Here is a 20,083-nt window from a genome sequence, read left to right as displayed (position 1 = left end):
GTTTTGGGCTGTGAGTTGAAAAGCTACAGCTGGCTGTGTGGGTACACCAACCATGTGTGAAAAGTGGTCCATAACGTAATGGTTCAAAGCATGTTCATGCAAACATTGTCGGGTCTGCCGTGGTACAATGGGACTTCTGCTCATGAACCTGTGTGCACAGCGTCTGCAAATCGGCGCTGTAATGGCAGTAACTTCATCTTTACACAAAACTGTAAGCTGTCATCTGTGAGGCGCGAGCGGTGTTTGTTTTTACCATAGTTCATGGTGGAGAATGGCTGCTCTGCTGAGTTTTGCTCTCTGTAGCCGTATGAATGGCAAACTACACTGATTAGCAGCGGCATAGGCACACTTAAAATTTCTTCTGAAATTTTCGCTTTCTAGTTACAATCATGATGTTGATTGCTGATGTCAGTATATATGTTTTAGAGGAATGTTTTGTTTTTCACCCAAAATGAACTATATTGCTTCAGAAGAGATTTATTACTAGGGATGGGTACCGGTGTCCGGTTCTGACATAAACGGTAGTAACCAGACCGAAAAGCAGCGCACATTTCGGTGCTTTATTTCGGTGCTTTTTTTTTCCTGAGCCAATTCAAGCCAATCATTTTACGTTTCCGAGGATAGTAGGCGGGGCCAGGTACGTACATTCTTTTAGAGCAGAGCTACAGATTAAAAATGCCCAAGGCGAAGGGATCAAAAGTCTGGCTGTACTTCACAGCAAAAGATGCAAACTCAGCAGCCTGCAACAAGGGCTTTAAGGTGATACTGTGCAAAGGAGGTAACACCTCAAATCTGATGAAACACCTGGCGACGCATAGCGTGTTTTTTTTAAAGCCGAGAAATGCGCCGTGTTTGATAGCTTGCTGCGAGACCTCACACCGTGCACATCTACTGCGGGTGTGGTGCCTGTTATGGGACCCGGAGTTAACAACATCCCCAAAACCCGAAGAGTAGAGTCCTGGCCCCTAGCCCTGTCAGTGTAGCAGAAATGATGACGGATGATGATGGCAGCAGCAGCCATTCTCCTCTGCGTGAGTAGCTTCATGTTGTTCGTGTGTAATTAACGTTGAGTAGGCTAACCACATTATTACATTAATGCATGCAAGGTGAACTAGCAAACACCGTCGTAGTTACATGCGGTTGTCTTTTTGTTTGATGGCAGATACTCCCTTCACCCTGGCCAAAAGGCTAAAATGACCAAAGAAAAAGTGGAAAACAGTTAAACATGAGAGGTTTTGGACAACGTTTGTGTTTTTTCCATTGTTTAAGCACTGCTTCCAGCCAAGAGTGAGACCATATATGCCCTATAGCTGCGGAAAAGGCTAACATTGTTATCTTTTTACAAAAAAAACAGCTGAACATGAGAGGGTTTTGGACCAATTTTGTGTTCTCCATTCTTTAAGCACCGGTTTGAGCACCGTTTAAGCACCGGCACCGTTTCAAAAGTACCGGTTTGGCACCGGTATCGGATAAAACCTAAACGTTACCCATCCCTATTTATTATCCTACTGGACTCTTATATATTGGTCTGTTTTTTATTTGTTTGTTTTTGTTATCTTATGGTTCAATGGTGCATGTTCTTCTAATGGCCCCCTTCCCACTGGAGGTTTTGATCCACTTTGAAAGTCAGTTCAAATGGTTAGCTAATAGTATTCTAAAAAGCCTACTGCTCTGTCACCAGTATCTTTACCAAAAAGTACCCATAAAAGGTCTCTCAATAGCATAGAAGAAGCGTATAGTATACCTTTTATTTTGGAAAGAGCCATTTCTCTGTAATAAACTCTCTTTTCCAAAGATGAGTGATTTCTCGATCAGATAGATTTATTTTTTTTAATTATTTTGTTGTTTCAGCAACATTAAATTTAAAAACTGTACATTAGAGATAAAAATATATATTTATAATTTTAATAAATGACAAATGAAAAAGGCATGAACATTTTTTTGTATCGAAAACAATATCAAACTGTGACACCTAAGTATCGAACCGAACCGAACCGTGAATTTTGTGTATCGTTGCACCCCTGATATATATATATATTAAAATGTATTTTAGCGCATATATTTTTTTGCCATTTTTTGTATATTTTAAAATATACTTTTACTGTGTTTTACACTGATTAGTGATCAATCACTGTTTGATTAGAATCAATCACACTGATGGTAACGTGTGTCACAGGTGGATTTTGGAAATTATTCAATTTAATTATAATGTATTATTGAAATAGATAAAGTGATGGTTTTGTAGGGGAGGAGGGAGCTGACTATAATATAGGCTATAGGCTTGTAATGCTTCAGATCTGCTGATGCTTAGCACCGTCGTATCTCTTTTCCGGAAGATAATGATTGAATAAAATGATTATAAATACTTTGACCACTCTGAGTCTGCATCTTCTCTGTCCAGTAGAAGAATAAAAGGTTCAATAGGCTGAAATGACTTTAAAACTAAAACTGAAATCAAACATTTTAAATTCACCTGCAGATGATCCGATTGTAATCTGATTACATTGCATTATGAAATGTATCAGGTTACAGCTGAATCATTAAATTTCAAATCAAATGATTATGATTCACCTCATCAGAGTTCAAGCTGCTCAATGATGAGCATGGCCAATATAATAAACTAGACAGCGAAAATTTCAGAAATTTTTTAAGTGTGCCTATGCCGGTGCCAATGAGTGTAGTTGGCCATTCATATGACTACAGGGAGCAAAACGCACTAGAGCAGCTATTGTCCACCATGAACTATGATAAAAATAAACACCGCTCAGGCCTCACAGATGACAGCTTACAGTTTTGCGTAAAGATGAAATCAGTTTGTACAGCCCCGATTTACAGACGCTGTGCGCAGAGGTTCAGGAGCAGAAGTCCCATTGTACCAGGGCAGACCTGAAGATGTCTGCATGAACACGCTTTTTAGCATTTCTTTATTGATCACTTTTCACACATGGTTGCTGTACCCATACAGCCGGCTGTAGCTTTTCAACTCACAGCCCAAGACACACCAACACAACAGCAGAGAGAGCACAGACTTTAAGCTGGCGAGGCGTGATTGCAGATGCCGCTCAGGTGGGTCCACCACCCATGCAGCAGCACAGCAAACCACGCCCCGCCACTCACATCATACACGTAAAATAAACATTTATCCAGATATTTTGTAAATATTTATTTTTCATTTTTTAGCAGCGTAGTGCTTTTACCCAATTATTTTTAAAATTTAGGTCAAGGCTCCGCTTCAACCTGTGAAATTCCAAAGGTGATATGACGCCTCACCTCAGTTTTCATTTGCTATATGAATAATTTAAGTTCAGCTTCAGCTTCATTTAAAAGACACCTTCACCTGGGTGTATCTCCTTTTTGTTATTTTTCTTTTGTAGATTTCATAGGCAACACAATTTAGTTGTTTATACAATGCATAAAGGTAAAAAAAAAAAAATTACAATATCCATGGAAACTGGGTCCAAACGGCTCTTTGGAAGTTAAAGGTTGATGAACCCTGCACTAGAGGGACCCAAATGGAATACAGCTGATTGTCAAGTCAAATTAAAGTAAAATGTATTTTGATCTCTCCTGTATGCAGTGTAGCATACAGAGAGACGAGAGGACGAGGCTGCAGGTACATCACAGCAAAAAAGCTAATAAATAGAAATAAAAGAAGTAAGGCACACTTGGCATAGGCACACTTAATAAATCTGAGGAATAAGATAAGATAAGATAACCTTTATTAGTCCCATACATGGGAAATTTGTTTTGTCAAAGCAGGAAGTGGACAGTGCAAAAGTTATGTAGCAAAAATTAGAATATAATAAGAATAAATACAGTACACAGCTGTACAGAATAGAGTAAAATAAAATACTATATACAGTAGAATAAAATGACAAAAAGGAGTCTTTGTTGTGGAGTCTGACAGCAGTGGGGAGGAAAGACCTGCGAAATCTCTCTGTCCCACGCTGTGGGTGCCACAGCCTGCCACTGAAGGAGATGCTCAGTGCTGTCAGAGTTTCCTGTATGGGGTGGGAAATGTTGTCCAACAGGGATAACAGCTTAGCCACTCACCACCTCCACTGGGTCCAGAGGGCATCCTAGAACAGATCTGGCCCTTCTGATCAGCCTGTTCAGTCTCTTCCTGTCCCCAGCAGAGATGTTGCCACCCCAGCAGACCACACCGTAAAAGATGGCTGAGGCCACCACAGAGTCATAGAAGGTCTTCAGGAGTGGGCCCTCCACTCCAAACGACCTGAGTCTCCGCAACAGGTACAGTCTGCTCTGCCCTTTCCTGTAGAGGGCTTCTGAATTATGAGTCCAGTCCAGTTTGTTGTTCAGATGAACACCAAGGTACCTGTAGCTGTCCACAGCCTCAATGTCCATACCTTGGATGTTAAGTTGTTGCAGTGGAGGATGTTTGTACCTGCGGAAGTCTACCACCAGCTCCTTGGTTTTACTAGTGTTGATCTGGAGGTAGTTCAGCTGGCAGCAGTCCACAAAGTCTTGGGTCACTCTTCTGTACTCCTTGTCGTCCCCATCAGTGATGAGGCCGACTATTGCAGAGTCATCAGAGAACTTCTGCAGGAAGCACTGGGTGGAGTTGTGGGAGAAGTCTGCAGTGTAGATGGTGAAGAGGAACGGAGCCAGAACCGTTCCCCGTGGGGCCCCCGTACTGCAGATGACCCTGTCCGACACACAGCCCTGAGTTCTCATATACTGTGGTCGGTCGGTGAGGTAGTCCAAAATCCAGGTAGTGAGGTGATGGTCCACTCCTGAGTTCTTCAGCTTGTCCTTCAGGACCATGGGAAGAATGATTTCTTCAGTGCCTTCAACACCAAAGAACATGATTCTCACAGTGCTCCCAGCGGTCTCCAGGTGAGCGAGGGAACGATGTAGGAGGTGATGACGCCATCATCCGCTCCAATACCAGGCTGGTAGGCAAACTGAAGTGGGTCCAATGACGAGCTCACCAGGTGCCAAAGCTGAGCCAAGACCAGCCGCTCAAGGGTCCAGGTGTAATGTCAGAGCCACCGGCCTGTAGCTGTTGAGGTCCTTGGGGCGTGAAGTCTTTGGCATTGGTACAACACAGGAGGTTTTCCAGAGCTGTGGGACTCTTCCCAGCCTCAGGCTAAGGTTGAAGAGGTGCTCCATCACCCCACACAGTTGGTCTGCGCAGGACCTGACGACCCTTGAGCTGATGCCATCTGGACCCGCTGCCTTCTTGGCTTTAATCCTCCTCAGTTCCCTCCTAACCTGGGTGGTTGAGAGAGACAGGCTGGAGCCTTGTGTTGAGTGTGTATTGGATGCTGTTATTGGGGTGGGAGGAGTGAGCAGGGTGAGTAGAGGAGGGGTGAAGTGTCTGAGGTGTCATAGGTGGAACATCAGTAGTGGGGGTGGGTGAGTCTGCAGCCGATGTTGAAGACTGCCTCATGGATGAATCAAATCTGTTGAAGAAATGATTCAGTTCATTTGCCCACCTCACATCCCTCCCATGTAGAGGGTTCTGATGTTTGTGGCCTGAGATGGTTCTGAGGCCTCTTCAGACTTCACCAACGTTGTTTTGCTGAAGCTGGTTCTCCATCTTCTGCCTGTAGCTGTCCTTCCCATTCCTTATCAGTCTGCTCAGCTCTCTCTGCACCCTTTTCAACTCCTCTTTGTCTTTGGATTTGAAGGCCCTACTCTTGGCTTGAGGACTGCTTTAATTTCTGGGGTAATCCAAGGTTTGTTGTTGGAGAAACACCATAAGTCTGTGAAGGTTCTCAGTCATCAGGTCATCGTAGACTAAGGAGCTTGGAAAGAAAAGCGTCTGGACTTCTTTGAGTTGCTTGAAGACGTTTCACCTCTCATCCGAGAAGCTTCTTCAGTTCTAAGGGTCAATTGGTGGGGAGTCCCAGATTTAAAACAGCCACTTCACAAGCGCATGGCACAACATAGAAGAGCCACCTCCACGGGACAAGACTCAGCAGTTCATCTGCATCTAAAGGACAAAGGTCACTCTTTCGAGGATGCCAATGTTCACATTTTGGACAGAGAGGACAGATGGATTGAAAGAGGAGTGAAAGAAGCCATTTCTGTCCACTGTGAGCGACCATCTTTGAACAGAGGCGGTGGTTTACGACACCAACTGTCTGCCATCTATAATCCAGTTTTGAGATCCCTTCCCAGACGCCTTAATGCCCACTCACATCCTGGGCCATCTGACCTCAGGAAATCACATGATAGGGTGGGGCCAGGTGTCACAATGAGCTCACCGAAACCCTGGCTGATTAGGACCCACACCCGCTTTCACACCTTGGCGCATGTGATTAGGTAGAGGATCATCAGGGGTCCTTTGTCCCCTTTGGGGAAACTCCCACTAGGTTTAAATCTGGGACACCCCACCAATTGACCCTTAGAACTGAAGAAGCTTCTTGGATGAGAGGTGAAACGTCTTCAAGCAACTCAAAGAAGTCCAGACGCATTTCTTTCCAAGCTCCTTAGTCGTGGAGAAAGACCACACAGTCCTGGTAGGTACGGTGTTATCCACACAGAAATTAATATAGTCAGTAATGCATGTAGTAAGGCTGTCAATGTCCTCTCGGTGGTCATCACAGATCACCCCTCACACAGTCGACTCAAAACAATCCTTAAGAGCCTCCTCGCTCTCCTCCGACCATCTCTGTACTGTGCGGGTGGCTGGTGGTTCCCTGCGCACTAAGGGCTCATACACAGGGACAAGGTGCACCAGGGTGTGATCAGATCTGCCCAGGGAAGGAGAGGTGGTGATGAACTGTATGCCTCTTCAGCATTGGCATTCAGTAAGTCCAGTGTTTTATTGTCTCTGGTTGGGCATGTCACATACTGGGTGAAGGTGGGCAGTGTGGAGTCTAGTGAGGCATGATTAAAGTCCCCTGATATTAATAAGTGTATCTCTTGGCATAGGCACACTTAATGATGGATTTTGTATAAACTTTATTGAGTCTATGATGATGACAGAGTGACCCACACTAATTTAAACTCTTCTTCCCTCCTGTTTTTTTTTCACTATCAGCACTGACACGTCTTCATATTCCTGCTCATCAGGATTAAAATGGAGCCTCAGCTCTTTATTTACCTGTTGCCATGGTCAATCATAGCATCGGGCTCCACAATTCAGACTGAGCATGCTCAGAGCTGACTGACCTGACTCTGATCAGCTGATCTAGTACGGGAAGCTGCTTCCTGGAATAAACCTTATTATCTAATATGAGCTGATTATTATTATTAATACCTTATTCGCCTCACAGAGCACTGCACTCTCAGACTGCAGGCTTACTTGTGCTTCCTGGAACATTAAAAAATAGAAGTTTCAATGTGTTTCTAATAAAAAGCTTAAATAAAATAAATGCTTGTGTGTTTAACTGTTGGGGTGAGCTCACTGTAACAGAGGAGGAAATAATCTGAGACAGTTTAAAGGCTGGATTATAAAACAATTCTGTCAGCTGAACATTTTCACCTGTGTGTTCATGGTGTCACTAAATGACAACATGAAGCTGTGATTGGCCGACAATTTAAACACAGTTAGCACACACAGAGGCAGACTGTCTAAACCCTCAGAACAAAAGCGGTCCACATTATTCTGTGAGTCCAAATACTTGTTACATTTATTGCTGTAATCGCTGCTGTCAGAGTGAATTGTTAAATGTTTGTCATTTTTATGCTTACCATCCATTTCTATATTGTTTAACTGTGGGATGAAAGGAATTTCACAGTCCCCCTCCCCAGATTCTCGAGGTTCTGGGTGAGGGGCTATAGTGTTTTATTGCAGATACATCCTATCTGGAAGATCTGCTTCTTTTGATGTAAGCTTCCTGCGTTTACGACCCTTTGGTCAGCAGGAGGTAACACACACACACACACACACACACACACACACACACACACACACACGCACTTACAAAACCACAGGCAAGGTACTCTTTGTGTGTATGTATACATCATATGTTAATGACCCTATGCATATTCAAGTAACCTCAATAAAAGGAGTGCTATGGGGAACCTGGCTGAGAGTCTGACGGAGGTCGCGTGGGTGGAACGACACTTGGCTCCAGGCAGGCCTCCCTCATGCATGAGTAACACAAAGAACTTTGCCTACTTCGTGTCTTGCTTGCTGTGTAATTACATTGCCTTTAACGTTCCAGCGAATAGGTTTAAGCTGCAAACCTATCAGCTGCCTTCACACTGTTACAGTCCAAGCTGGAACTCAGTTTGGTCCACAGCCATCTCAGTTTGTTAATGTGCAATAATTCCTGGTCCATACAGTTTCTGTTTCACAGATTGCTGTGTGCCGTGACCTTTGACCTGCTAAAGAGAGTCAGCTGCAGATTATTCATTGTTGTGTCTGATACTTAGAGCTGTGAGGAAGAACATGACACAGTTAATCAGGGTCCCCTCTCTCAATTAGGAAGGTTGGCAGGCCACTCAGCACCCTGTGGAGGGCTGTTGGCCATACACTGAGTATCACTGTTTGAAATGTGAACTTTTGATCTGCTACCGTCAATGCAATAAACATTTCTTAATAAAGGAGATATCCTCTGAAACCATCTGTGATAATATGTCAAACACTGTATTATATGTCATATGTGAATGTACTGACTGTTAATTAATGATGAGAACATAATCAGTAAATATAAAGGCTTTGTGGGATTATAATATGACCTTATGCCATGTTATACCCCTAATTAAAGATTGTGAATTATTATGTAGTTTTAGTTTGCATTATTCTCCTGAATTAGAAGAAGGTGATAACTATTACATTTGTTAAACTGATTTGCATTACATTAGACTGCTGATTTATTGCGAATGAATGATATTGTTTTATGATGCATTATACGGCTGAGTTATAAGAAATACTGTTTTCAGAGAGTCATGATCTTATTTGTCTGATTAGAAGAGAGCAGAGCATACTGGAGAGGTTTTCTGCCCCATCTCAGCAGGAGCAGATAAACAGGGAGCCAAGGTCATAGCTTAGGCGCCGTGTGAGAAAAGAATGTGAATGTTTAGGCTTTTATGACTAGGTGGGGGCCACTAGAGGCTATAAGAGTTTGAGCAATGCTCCACCATTTTGAGATCTGATGCTGTCTGCGTACAGTGTCCATCTCCCACGCGTGTGTACATTAAAACCATCGTTTGACTCAACTCTGCCGGACCAGTGTTGTTATTTTGGTTTTCCTCTTGTATCCATCTCCAATACTTTTGAACTCGTAACAGCTTCTAAAACAATCCTCGTTTAACAAGGACTACAGTCTAGAGGAGAGCTTCACTAACAGGTGTGACTGATAACATATGACCTGCAAGGTGTCATTGTCCTGTGTCCTTTGACCCAGTGTTTGTCAGTTTCTGGTGTTTGAGTGTCTTGGTGATGTTTTGTGTTATAGTTCATGTTCAGATTTAGGAGAAGTCTAAGTTGGTCTGTTCTGAGTTTCTTATATTCCCTGCTAAGTTCCTTGATTATTTACTATTTTCCCCTTGTGTCTTTGACCTCTGTGTGTCTGTGTTTATATATGTTGTGTTACTTCTACTGTCTTGTTTCCTCCTTGTGTTTCATTCTGTTCCCCCTGCCTGTCATGTTTATCCATGTTCCAGTCTGTCATGTCTCTCTCCCTCCTCTCCCTCGTGCTCCTTCGTGTTCCCTCGCTCCCTCTCGTTAGCCTTACCTCCACTTCTGTGTCATGTTCCTTTGTTTCCTGTTTTATTGTGAAGGTCTCTTGTTTCCATGTTTGGTGTGTTTACTTTAGCTTCCCGTGTGGTGTCATGTTAATTTGTGTCAGCTGAGTCCCCTTGTGTTCTCACCTCCTTAGTCATCCTTCTGTGTATTTATGTCAGCATCTCCCTTAGTCCTGTGCCGCCATTTCCCTCATTCCCTGCCAGCCTGCCTAGTTTGTTTTGTATCCTCATTTTGATTCATTTTATTCTTGTGTCCGGCAATAAAGCTGTTTTGAGTTTACTTTTTGCCTCCTAGAGTCTGCATTTTGGATCCTCCATTCCTGCCTGCCGCACCCAGAGTTTATGACACAAGGCTACTCATGTTTACTTGTATCAGGACAACCAGGGAAGACATGCACATCAAGTCTGTCAGGCTGCATTATCTACCGAGTGAGACTCAGAGGATCAGGGATCAGAAGTTCTACAAAGAGCTGAACAAGGTTATCTGTATAGGGGTCTGTGGACCTACCAATCCAGAGTGTCAGCATAACTGTCACATTATATTCATCTCAGCACAACTAAAACATGGTGACTGACCTCAGAGTTTCAAATCGACATCGTGAATTCTCCAGAAGAACACACAGCTGCTTCACTCCTGAATCCTGCAGGTTGTTGTAGTCTCCACTCAGGTCCAGTACTCTGGGATACGAGGGGTTGGACTTCAACGCTGCTGCCAAATAATCACAGCTGATCTCTGACAAACTGCAGTCCTCCAATCTGTATAAAGAATGAAAGATGTAAGTTTATTAGAGAAAGTGTGTGCTTGAAATCATTCAGTGTTTCATAATCTGTTCAGAGCTGAAGAAAGTTCAGAATGTAGAAGTTTAGAAAATGGAAATTCCAAAGAGCTGAATCCAACAGGAAGCAGCTCGAGGATGGCTTGGAAAGAAATGAAGTCCATTGTGGGGATGTAGAACAAGGACAAAATATGAATGTGATGCTGAATCAGCAGAAGACTTGGACTCATTTTATTCATAATGAAGACAAACCCTTTGAAGCGCTTCAGATTATCTCTGTCCACTTATTTCCACTCATTCATTCATGTAAGCTATCTAATGCAGCTTTTATCTTCACAGTCTGCTTTATGAAACTTACTCTAACCCTGAATGTCACAATGTTCCTCCTTCTCTTTTCCCGTCAATCATGGTGGCAGTGGAGGAGATTTGGATGTTGGACTGTGTTTTGGAGGATGTGTGTATGTATGCTGTCTATAAAGCAAATGGCCATTTTGGTTTGGATTTCAGTATCAGGCAGACTTTTAAGTGGAATGAAGAGATTTAGAGTTTCACAGTGAATTATCCAGTGGAGGATTTTCTACTTTTTGAAGGTTTGAAATGTGAACATTTTTTTCTGCTACAGTCAATGGACTAAACCAGATATGAAGAAAACAAACTGTATCATTAAGATCCTCAGTGTGAATCAGTATAATATCAGCCTGCAGTTTAGTGTCAGCACAATTTTCACATCATATTAATATCAGCACAACTAAAACATGGTGACTGACCTCAGAGTTTCAAGTCCACATCCTAGACTCTCCAGAAAACCACACAGCTGCTTTTCTCCTAAATGCTGCAGGTTGTTCTCACTCAGGTCCAACTCTCTCAGACAGGTGGAGTTGGACTTCAGCGCTGCTGCCAGATAATCACAGCTGATCTCTGACAAACCACAGATCCTCAATCTGTATAAAGAATGAAAGATGTAGGTTTATTAGACAAAGTGTGAGTTGAAATCATTCAGTGTTTCATAATCTGGTCAGAGCTGAAGAAGGTTCAGAATGTAGAAATTTGGAAAATGGAAACTCCAAACAGCTGAAGCCAACAGGAAGCAGCTTCAAACAAACACAACAAGAGAAAAAACTTTTTCACATTAAAGTCGTACATTTACCATATAAACATAAAAAACGATTTGAAAAAGTCTTTTTTATGGTGAAGTTGGAAAGAGATTGACATATCTGAAGTCCAACAACACCTTTTTCCAGTCACATTATTAAAGCAGAAAAACTATAAGCTCATTTTTAATCCAACAAGTCATCTTCTGACCTGGACTAACAACACTGGTCTCTATGTGCAGCTGGCTATGACACCAGTGCTCAGGGACCATCTACAAAGTGCAACACTGAAAGAACATCACACAGAAATTTGCTTCCAGCACTTTCACACAAACATCTAAACTCCATCATATTATTGTTCGACATATCCCAGGGTTCCTCTGGGATCACTGGAACTTGCAGAACTGCAGCATTTTCTAATGATTAGAGTCTAAAGTCAGAATACGATCCACTTACTTCTACATCATATCTAAACATGGTTGTGCTCAAACTGCATCAGATTATTATTGATCACCAAAAATCCTCAGGCTTAGCTCCACAATGATTTCCAATTTGTTTACTCTAAATGCAACATTTACAGCAGGTCCTGAGAAACATGAGCAGCATGACAGCTAAGTGTCGGCTTCTTCTTCTCATTCTTCATCATTAATCACACTTTGTGTCCATTCTAGAGATGGACCGATCCGATATTACGTATCGGTATCGGTCCGATACTGACCTAAATTACTGGATCGGATATCGGCGAAAAATAAAAAATGTAATCCGATCCATTAAATATCAAAAAAGCATCTCACAAAACTTGCAACACGGCGTAACTCGGCTCATAACCGTAGCACGTTGCAGCAGTATGCGTCATGTGATAGAGCGGCTGTGTGTATTTGTAGCCTCACTACCAAACCAGCATTTCATCTCCGAGGAAGTTATCCCAGAGAGAAGTAAAGCAAGTGTGTAAGTTCATCTCTGAATGTTTGTAAAGCATTCTCACGTTAAGCTTAACAACCGATATATGGAGCGACTGCCTCTCTCTCTCCCTCTCCTGCCGCTACTTCAATCGTGAAACTGCTTAACGATCAGCTGATCGGCTTTTCTGTCGCCAGTCGGTCTCTCTTGTTTGTTTATTGCCCACTTCGCGCCAGAAAGAGGAAACCAGCGGCTGAACAACAGCAGCACGTTTAACCTTGATAAGCTGTTGTTAGAATTTATTTAATATTACTTTCTACACCAGGATCCTTTTCTACATAGCTGACGGCTGGTAACTGTGCAGGGGCGGATCTAGCAAAGTTTAGCCAGGGGGGCCAATAGGGCATGAACAGGGAAAAGGGGGCACAAAGACATACTTTTCTTTCTTATTCTCATTTAAAATACGTAGCTTTTAATAAATAATTATCTGAATCTTACAGCCAAAGTTTTAATCTGATGTAAAATGTATAGAAGTCCATTACTATATATAGTAACTCTTAAGTCCTAGTAAGCTATAGTACTTTTTCCTTTGGGAAGGTACCATCTGTGAATTCTGCAATTCTGTTGAAGAAAGATGTTGAATCTATTTAATTATTCTTGAAAAATAATTTGTTTCTGTGCATTTTTTTTTCACCCTGCATCAAATTAAAGTTGATTACATCGATTAAGCATCATGAGGTTGAGGGTGGGTGGTTCCCTATTTTTTTTTTTTTTTTGCTGGGAGTTTGCAACCCTATTAGTTAGGTTGCTTAATATTTCTGCTAAGTACTCTTTAAAATACCAGAATAGGGAGGATGGAGTAGATTTAAGTTAGGTTTTAAGTTAGGTAAGGTTTATTAGATTGATCAGTGTTGCTGAACTATGAAATATTTTGGGTGCAGTGTATTTTTTTACACACAGGTATAACAGAATAGCTTTAGTGTTGTTGTTTATTTAAACTTGAGTATGAACTTATACAAAATGCAGCAAGATATTAAAAAAAACAGTTTTATTGATTAAAAAACACACAATATCGGATTCATATCGGTATCTGCAGATATCCAAATTTATATCGGTATCGGTATCGGACATAAAAAAGTGGTATCGTGCCATCTCTAGTCCATTCATGTCCTCATCACATTTACTTTTAAACACTGTTACAGTTCAGTCACGGTGTTATATCACCCAGGAGGATGTTGCATGAAATACACCTTTTAAAATTACCATATTGGCTCCTCCTTCACTATTTACCTTTATGTTAGTCCCTTCAAACCCCCTGGACTAGCCAGGGGACGTAACACACGAATTCACTCAAAACACATTATCATGATTCATACAGATGTGAGGAACACAAATCTGTTAGCTCTTCTTTCTTTCATGTTTAAGCATGTACACTGATCTACAGCTGACTGACACTTTGAGTCATTTCCTCATTCATAAAGTCAAAGCTCAGATTAGAGAGTTCATCTGCACATGTTTACCTTGTTACAAAAGCAGAAATGCCTGTTAAACATTAGTTTTCTAAACATGAAGCTTTAACAGCCGATCAGCCATCAATATACATAAGGATGGGGACGGCAAAGACATCAAAGATTTCCCATCAGCTCAGTCAAATATATGATCTCCGTCTTTGTAACTCTGCGACTGTGTGGACAGTGTTGCTGTCAGATTGGGAGTTTCCTGCACCGCAAATATTTACTGTGTTTTACACTGATTAGTGATCAATCAGTCTTTGATCAGAATCAATCGGACTGATCAGTGTTCGATCGCTGTGTGATTGCGTTACATCAGACCCCTTCTTTTGGAACACTTTTAAGGAGTGGTTCTATGGCGATGAGTGCTGCAGTATTGCCTGCTGTCAAGATTTCAAGTGGATTTGTTATTGTTCCCTATTGATTCTTGGGGAAACTCCTCAGAGCCTGTTTGGCAGCTGCAGAAAGTAAGCTCTCCAACTGTCGTTAGGTTTCATTTAGTTTACGCCGCCACCCTTCATCTAACTGTGTTGTTTTTTAGATTAAGCTTGGCAAAACGTTTCCTCCTCCTCCAAAAGTTGAATCTGTTCATCTGGACATAGCGCTTTTGTGGGAGAAACGTTTCACACTCATCCAAGTGACTTCTTCAGTCTCAGCTGACTGCAGGTTTCCCCAAACCTTATAAACAGTACATTTGCATAATGACTGAAACCAGCCCACTGAAGGAACAATGGGCTGTGAGGTCAGTTCCTTAATCATAATTATGCAAATTCCCATGACCATTGATCAACAATCACTGACCAAAACCCACTGATCAAAGAACACTGATCAATGGCCATGAGTACCATTCACAGAGAGTTGGGGAATGGCTGCAATCACAGCATTGTAAGATGGCGAAAGATGTACCCTTAGGCCCCTCCTCGATTCAGAGATGGTCTTTCCTTTTCACGTAAATGGCCTCCTTGACTCCGCGCTCAAACCAGCGTTCTTCCCTGTCCAGGATGTGCACATCCTCATCATTGAAAGAGTGTCCACTGGCCTGTAGGTCTAAATAGACTGCAGAGTCAACTTTTGAGATTTACTTTCCTGGATGATTGAGAATGCATCAAGACGTTTCCTCCTCCTCCACATCCCTGCTCATCAGTTTCTGTCATATCCAGTTTTAGATTCACTTCCGCTTTGTAAATAAATCACGGTTCAAGCTGCAAACTCCATGTGTTCTGCTTCCTGAATCCACTCCCAGTAAGTCATAACAAAATCAGGTTACAGCAGAATCATTAGATTTCAAATCAAATGTAAAGTTAGGATTCATCTGATCAAAGTTCAAGCTGCTCAATGATGAGCATGGACATAATAATAAATGATGGATTTTGTATAAACTTTATTGAGTCTGTGATGATGACAGAGTGACTCACAATGATTCAAACTCTTCTTCTCTCTATATTTTTATATCACGGTCAGTGCTGACACGTCTTCATATTCCTGCTCCTCTGGATTCACACAGAGCCTCTGCTACCTAAATTTCCACTTGTGGGACAATTAAAGCATTATTCTATTCTCTTTATTTAGCTGTTGCCATGGTGAATCGTAGCGTCAGTCTCCATAATTCAGACTGAGCATGCACAGAGCTGATTGACCTGACATTGATCAGCTGATCTGGAAAAGGAAGCTGCTTCCTGGAATATACCTTATTATCTAATATGAGCTGAGTAATATTATTAATACTTTAATACAAAAGCTGTCCACATGTTTCTGTGAGTCCAAATATTTCTTACAGTTACTGCTGTAATCACTGCCTTGACACTGTTACAGTCCAAGCTGGAAATCATTCTCAAGTAAACTTCATATTCACCAACACTCATCGTGATGTCATCAGTAGATGTCTCAGCCTCAAGCTCACATGGAAGCATCTGACTACCTGACCATTACCCAAAATGCCGTGCAACAATGTTTACAGTCTGTTAATGTGCAACAATTCCTGTTCACAGATTGCTATGTGCCTTGACCTTTGACCTGCTAAAGAGAGTCAGCTTTGGATTATTCATTTTGTGTCGATATTTAAAACTGTGAGGAAGAACAGTACACAGTTAATCAGGGTCCCCCTCTCTCTGAATTATGAAAGGTTGGCAGGCGGCTCGGCACCCTGTGGAGGTCTGTGTGTGGGCGTCAGGCCATGGGTTGGGTATTGCTCTTTGAAATGTGAACATTGTTCTACTACAGTCAGTGGACTAAACCAGGGAAGAATAAAACTGACTTTAGCATGAAGATCCTCACTGTGGATCTTTCATGGTCTGTGGTGGGTGGCTGGAATTTCCATGAGGCTCCTGAACCTACCTGGGATCCGCCCTTGGCAGGGCCACCTCCTACAGTTCCTGCACACCTGGAGCCAATTGCACGCTATCAAGCCAGAGCGATTTAAGCCACACGCTGATATTCATTCACCGCCAGTTCATCATCAACCCATTTGCTGGATTCATCTTGGCTCATGCGCTACCTGTCTTGTCCTTGCTACGTTTCTAGCACTTAAGCCTAACAAAATATGGTTAAACCATCTGCTGTCTCTACTCTGGGTTTCTGCGCCTGAGTTCAGTTCAGTATGGACCACTCCGTCCCGTGACAGAATCAGTATAATATCAGCATTATGTCTGCAGTTTAGTGTCAGGACAACTGTAACATCATATTCATCTCAGCACAACTAAAACATGGTGACTGACCTCAGAGTTTCAAGTCCACATCCTGGACTCTCCAGAAAACCACACAGCTGCTTCATTCCTGAATCCTGCAGGTTGTTCTGGGTCAGGTCCAACTCTCTCAGATGGGAGGGGTTGGACTTCAGTGCTGCTGCCAGATAATCACAGCTGATCTCTGAAAAACCACAGCTCCTCAATCTGTATAAAGAATAAAAGATGTAAGTTTATTAGACAAAGTTTGTGCTTGAAATCAATCAGTGTTTCATCATCTGTTCAGAGCTGAAGAAGGTTCAGAATGTAGAAGTTTAGAAAATGGAAACTCCAAACAGCTGAAGCCAACAGGACGCAACATTAAAAAAACACAACAAGAGAAAAAATTCTGATTTTTTTCAAATTAAAGTTGTACATTTACCATTACAAACAGTTAATGATGTCAGCTGTTCTTTACAGCTGTGGTCTGTAGACTCCACATGCACACAATATGCAGCTGGGATAGCAAAAATCATACACAAAACAGCACATATAGTGAGGGAGCACCCACTGAGAGTACTGACCACACAATGTAGTGCCCTACCTGAACTCACAGGCATTCACTATGACACCCCTGATATAGCAGAGGCTGAGCAAAGTACTAGACCCCCATTTTGACATTTACAGATGAAGGAATCAATATGGCAGATTTAATGGGGTCAGGGGAACCGCACGACTGCGCCAGGAGAGCGGAAGCAGAAGAAAAGATCAGAGCAGACCTGAAGGCGAGCCCATCCCGGGAGCTGAGGATTGGTTCACAGATGGATGCTGGCATCGAGACGAAGGACTGAAAGCAGTCTATGCTGTAGTTTGCAGAAAAGGGACTGAGTTTGAGGTCAAAGTGGCCAGCAGGATTGAAGGGCAGGAGTTGGCCTAGCACTCTCGAGGGTCGGATGTGGTGGCAAAGGGAACCAGAAAGCAGATGAGGCCGCAAAGGAAGCAGCAGGATATGAAGCGAGAAGGCAAATGATGCAGGTAAGTGTAGAAGAGGAATCAGGAGTCAACATGATGGAGGAGGCCAGAAAAGTGCAGGAGGCATCCCCAGAGGAAAAGGGGTTGTGGCAAGACCGAGGAGCCTAGAAAGAAGGGGGTTTGTGGAGAGGACCTGACGGGCGACCTGTGCTGACCGCAAAAACTGGCAAAACAAAAGATAACCCGAACCACACGGGCTCGGTCATGTGGGAGTGGCTCAGATGGAGAGAAATTTGTGTCACTGGTGGCACCCGTTTTTGAGAGACATGATAAAGGAGAAGGCCAGGATGTGCCTGATCTGCGGAATACATAATCCAAAGCCAGTGATAAAACCGGAAGTGGGTAAATTTCCCATCCCAGACAGACCGGGAGAAGAAATTATCATAGATTTCATTTACATGATCCATGTGGGCCCTGGAGCTGTCAGGTATTTGTTGGTGTGTGTAGATGCTCTGACCCGCTTGCCAGAGGCATGGGCAATCAAAAGAGAGGATGCCAAAAGAGTGATTAAGTGTCTGATCAATCACTACATCCCCCGACACAGGTTTCCCAAACGAATTCGGTCAGATAAGGGGACCCACTTTAAAAACAAAGACCTGGCAGAGGTTGAAAAGATGTTGGGGGTGCAGCATAGGTTTGGACCGTGTATCATCCGCAGTCCCAAGGAAAAGTAGAAAGAATGAACGAAAACCTGAAAAACAAATTGGCGAAAAATCTGTGCACAGATAAATTGGGTGGCAGTCCTGCCAATCGCTTTAATGTTCATAAGATGTTCTGTTAACCAATCCACAGGTTTCACACCATACGAGCTGCGGGAAGACAGTGTCAGGCGCCCTGGACAGCGGTTCCTGGGGAAGGAACCAGAAGGAGTGATAGAACTCATGCAGAATACTGGAACGAACCAAAAGCTCTTGTCTCAAGTTTCACACAACAGGTTGCAGCGGGATTACAGGTCGCTCGCAGACGCGAAAGCGGTGTGGCTGAAGGTCATCAAGCGGAAGTGGAAGGAGCCTCTCTGCAGCTTCTCTCCTCCTGCTACCCCCCCAAAAACCCATCTCCATTGAGACTGTCTCAGCTCCTAAACAGACAAACAACAAACTACAAACCAGCAATAAACAACTTAAACATAAAAAATCACAAAGAAAGAACAATACAGTATCCTCATCTGAACCAAAGAATAAAACAGTGAAATGTGGATTATTAGATATTAGGTCACTCTCCTCCAAGTCTCTGTTAGTACATGACTTACTAACTGATCAACAAATCAACTTACTTTGCCTTACAGGAACCTGGTTGCAGCCAGATGATTATCCTTGTTTAAATGAATCAACACCCCAGATTCATTCTAACTACCAAAAATCTCGAAGCACAGGCCGAGGGGGGGGTGTGTGCAGCAATTTTTCACACCAGCCTATTAATTAACGAAAGACCAAGACAGACTTTTAATTCATTTGAAAGCCTGATGCTTAACCTTGTCCACCCCAGCTGTAAAACTCAGAAACCAGTCTTACTTGTTATCATCTATCGTCCACCCGGCCTTACACAGAGTTTCTCTCTGATTTCTCAGACTTTGAGACTTCAAGACTTTAAGAAGTTTAAGAATATAATCCACCCACTGTTATCATCTTCAATGCCCTGTACCAACATAGAGCAGAGCAGCTGTCTGAACGCTACCCCAACAGGTGTCAATTCTCTTGTTAATAATTTTACCTCCTCACTACGTGCACGATTCTGGATACTGTAGCTCCTGTGAAAACTAAGGCCTCAAATCAGAAGTACCTGACTCCGTGGTATAATTCTCAAACACGTAGCCTAAAGCAGATAACTCATAAGCTGGAGAGGAAATGGCGTGTCACAAATTTAGAAGATCATCATCTAGCCTGGAGAAATAGTTTGCAGCTTTATAAGAAAGACCTCCGTAAAGCCAGAACATCTTACTATTCATCACTGATTGAAGAAAATAAGAACAACCCCAGGTTTCTCTTCAGCACTGTAGCCAGGCTGACAAAAAGTCAGAGCTCTATTGAGCCAACCATCCCTTTAACGTTAACTAGTAATGACTTCATGAACTTCTTCACAAATAAAATTTTTATCATTAGAGAAAAAATTACCAATAATCATCCCACAGATGTAATATTATCTACAGCTACTCTTAGTACCATTGATGTTAAGTTAGACTCTTTTTCTCCAATTGATCTGTCTGAGGTAACTTCAATAATTACTTCCTCCAAACCATCAATGTGTCTTTTAGACCCCATTCCTGCAAAACTGCTCAAAGAAGTCCTGCCATTAATTCATTCTCCAATATTAAATATGATCAACCTATCTCAAATAATCGGCTATGTACCACAGGCCTTCAAGGTGGCTGTAGTTAAGCGGGCACGCTCCGTTTTGCGTAACTATTTTTAAATCCCTGTAGAACCGGAACCACGTAAGCTTGCGCAATA

At 42.5% G+C, this 20,083-nt stretch overlaps 1 protein-coding gene across 1 annotated transcript in view; it reads right to left on the bottom strand.

Moving 5' to 3' along the window:
- The window catches only part of LOC120438040 (ribonuclease inhibitor-like), a 265,601-nt gene extending 248,887 nt beyond the window's left edge, over positions 1-16,714 (bottom strand). The window contains exons 1-3 of the mRNA XM_039608504.1: positions 16,659-16,714; positions 11,210-11,383; positions 10,243-10,422 (exon numbers count right to left, since the gene is read on the bottom strand). Coding sequence (XP_039464438.1) covers positions 10,243-10,422; positions 11,210-11,383; positions 16,659-16,714 — 410 coding nt within the window. The remainder of the gene's footprint in view (positions 1-10,242; positions 10,423-11,209; positions 11,384-16,658) is intronic.
- Between the last annotated feature and the right edge of the window lie 3,369 nt (positions 16,715-20,083).

Source organism: Oreochromis aureus, linkage group 3, assembly GCF_013358895.1.
Source record: "Oreochromis aureus strain Israel breed Guangdong linkage group 3, ZZ_aureus, whole genome shotgun sequence".
Lineage (NCBI taxonomy): Eukaryota > Metazoa > Chordata > Actinopteri > Cichliformes > Cichlidae > Oreochromis > Oreochromis aureus.
Note: the sequence above shows the minus strand (reverse complement) of the source record. Positions and strands in the feature narration are given on the sequence as shown.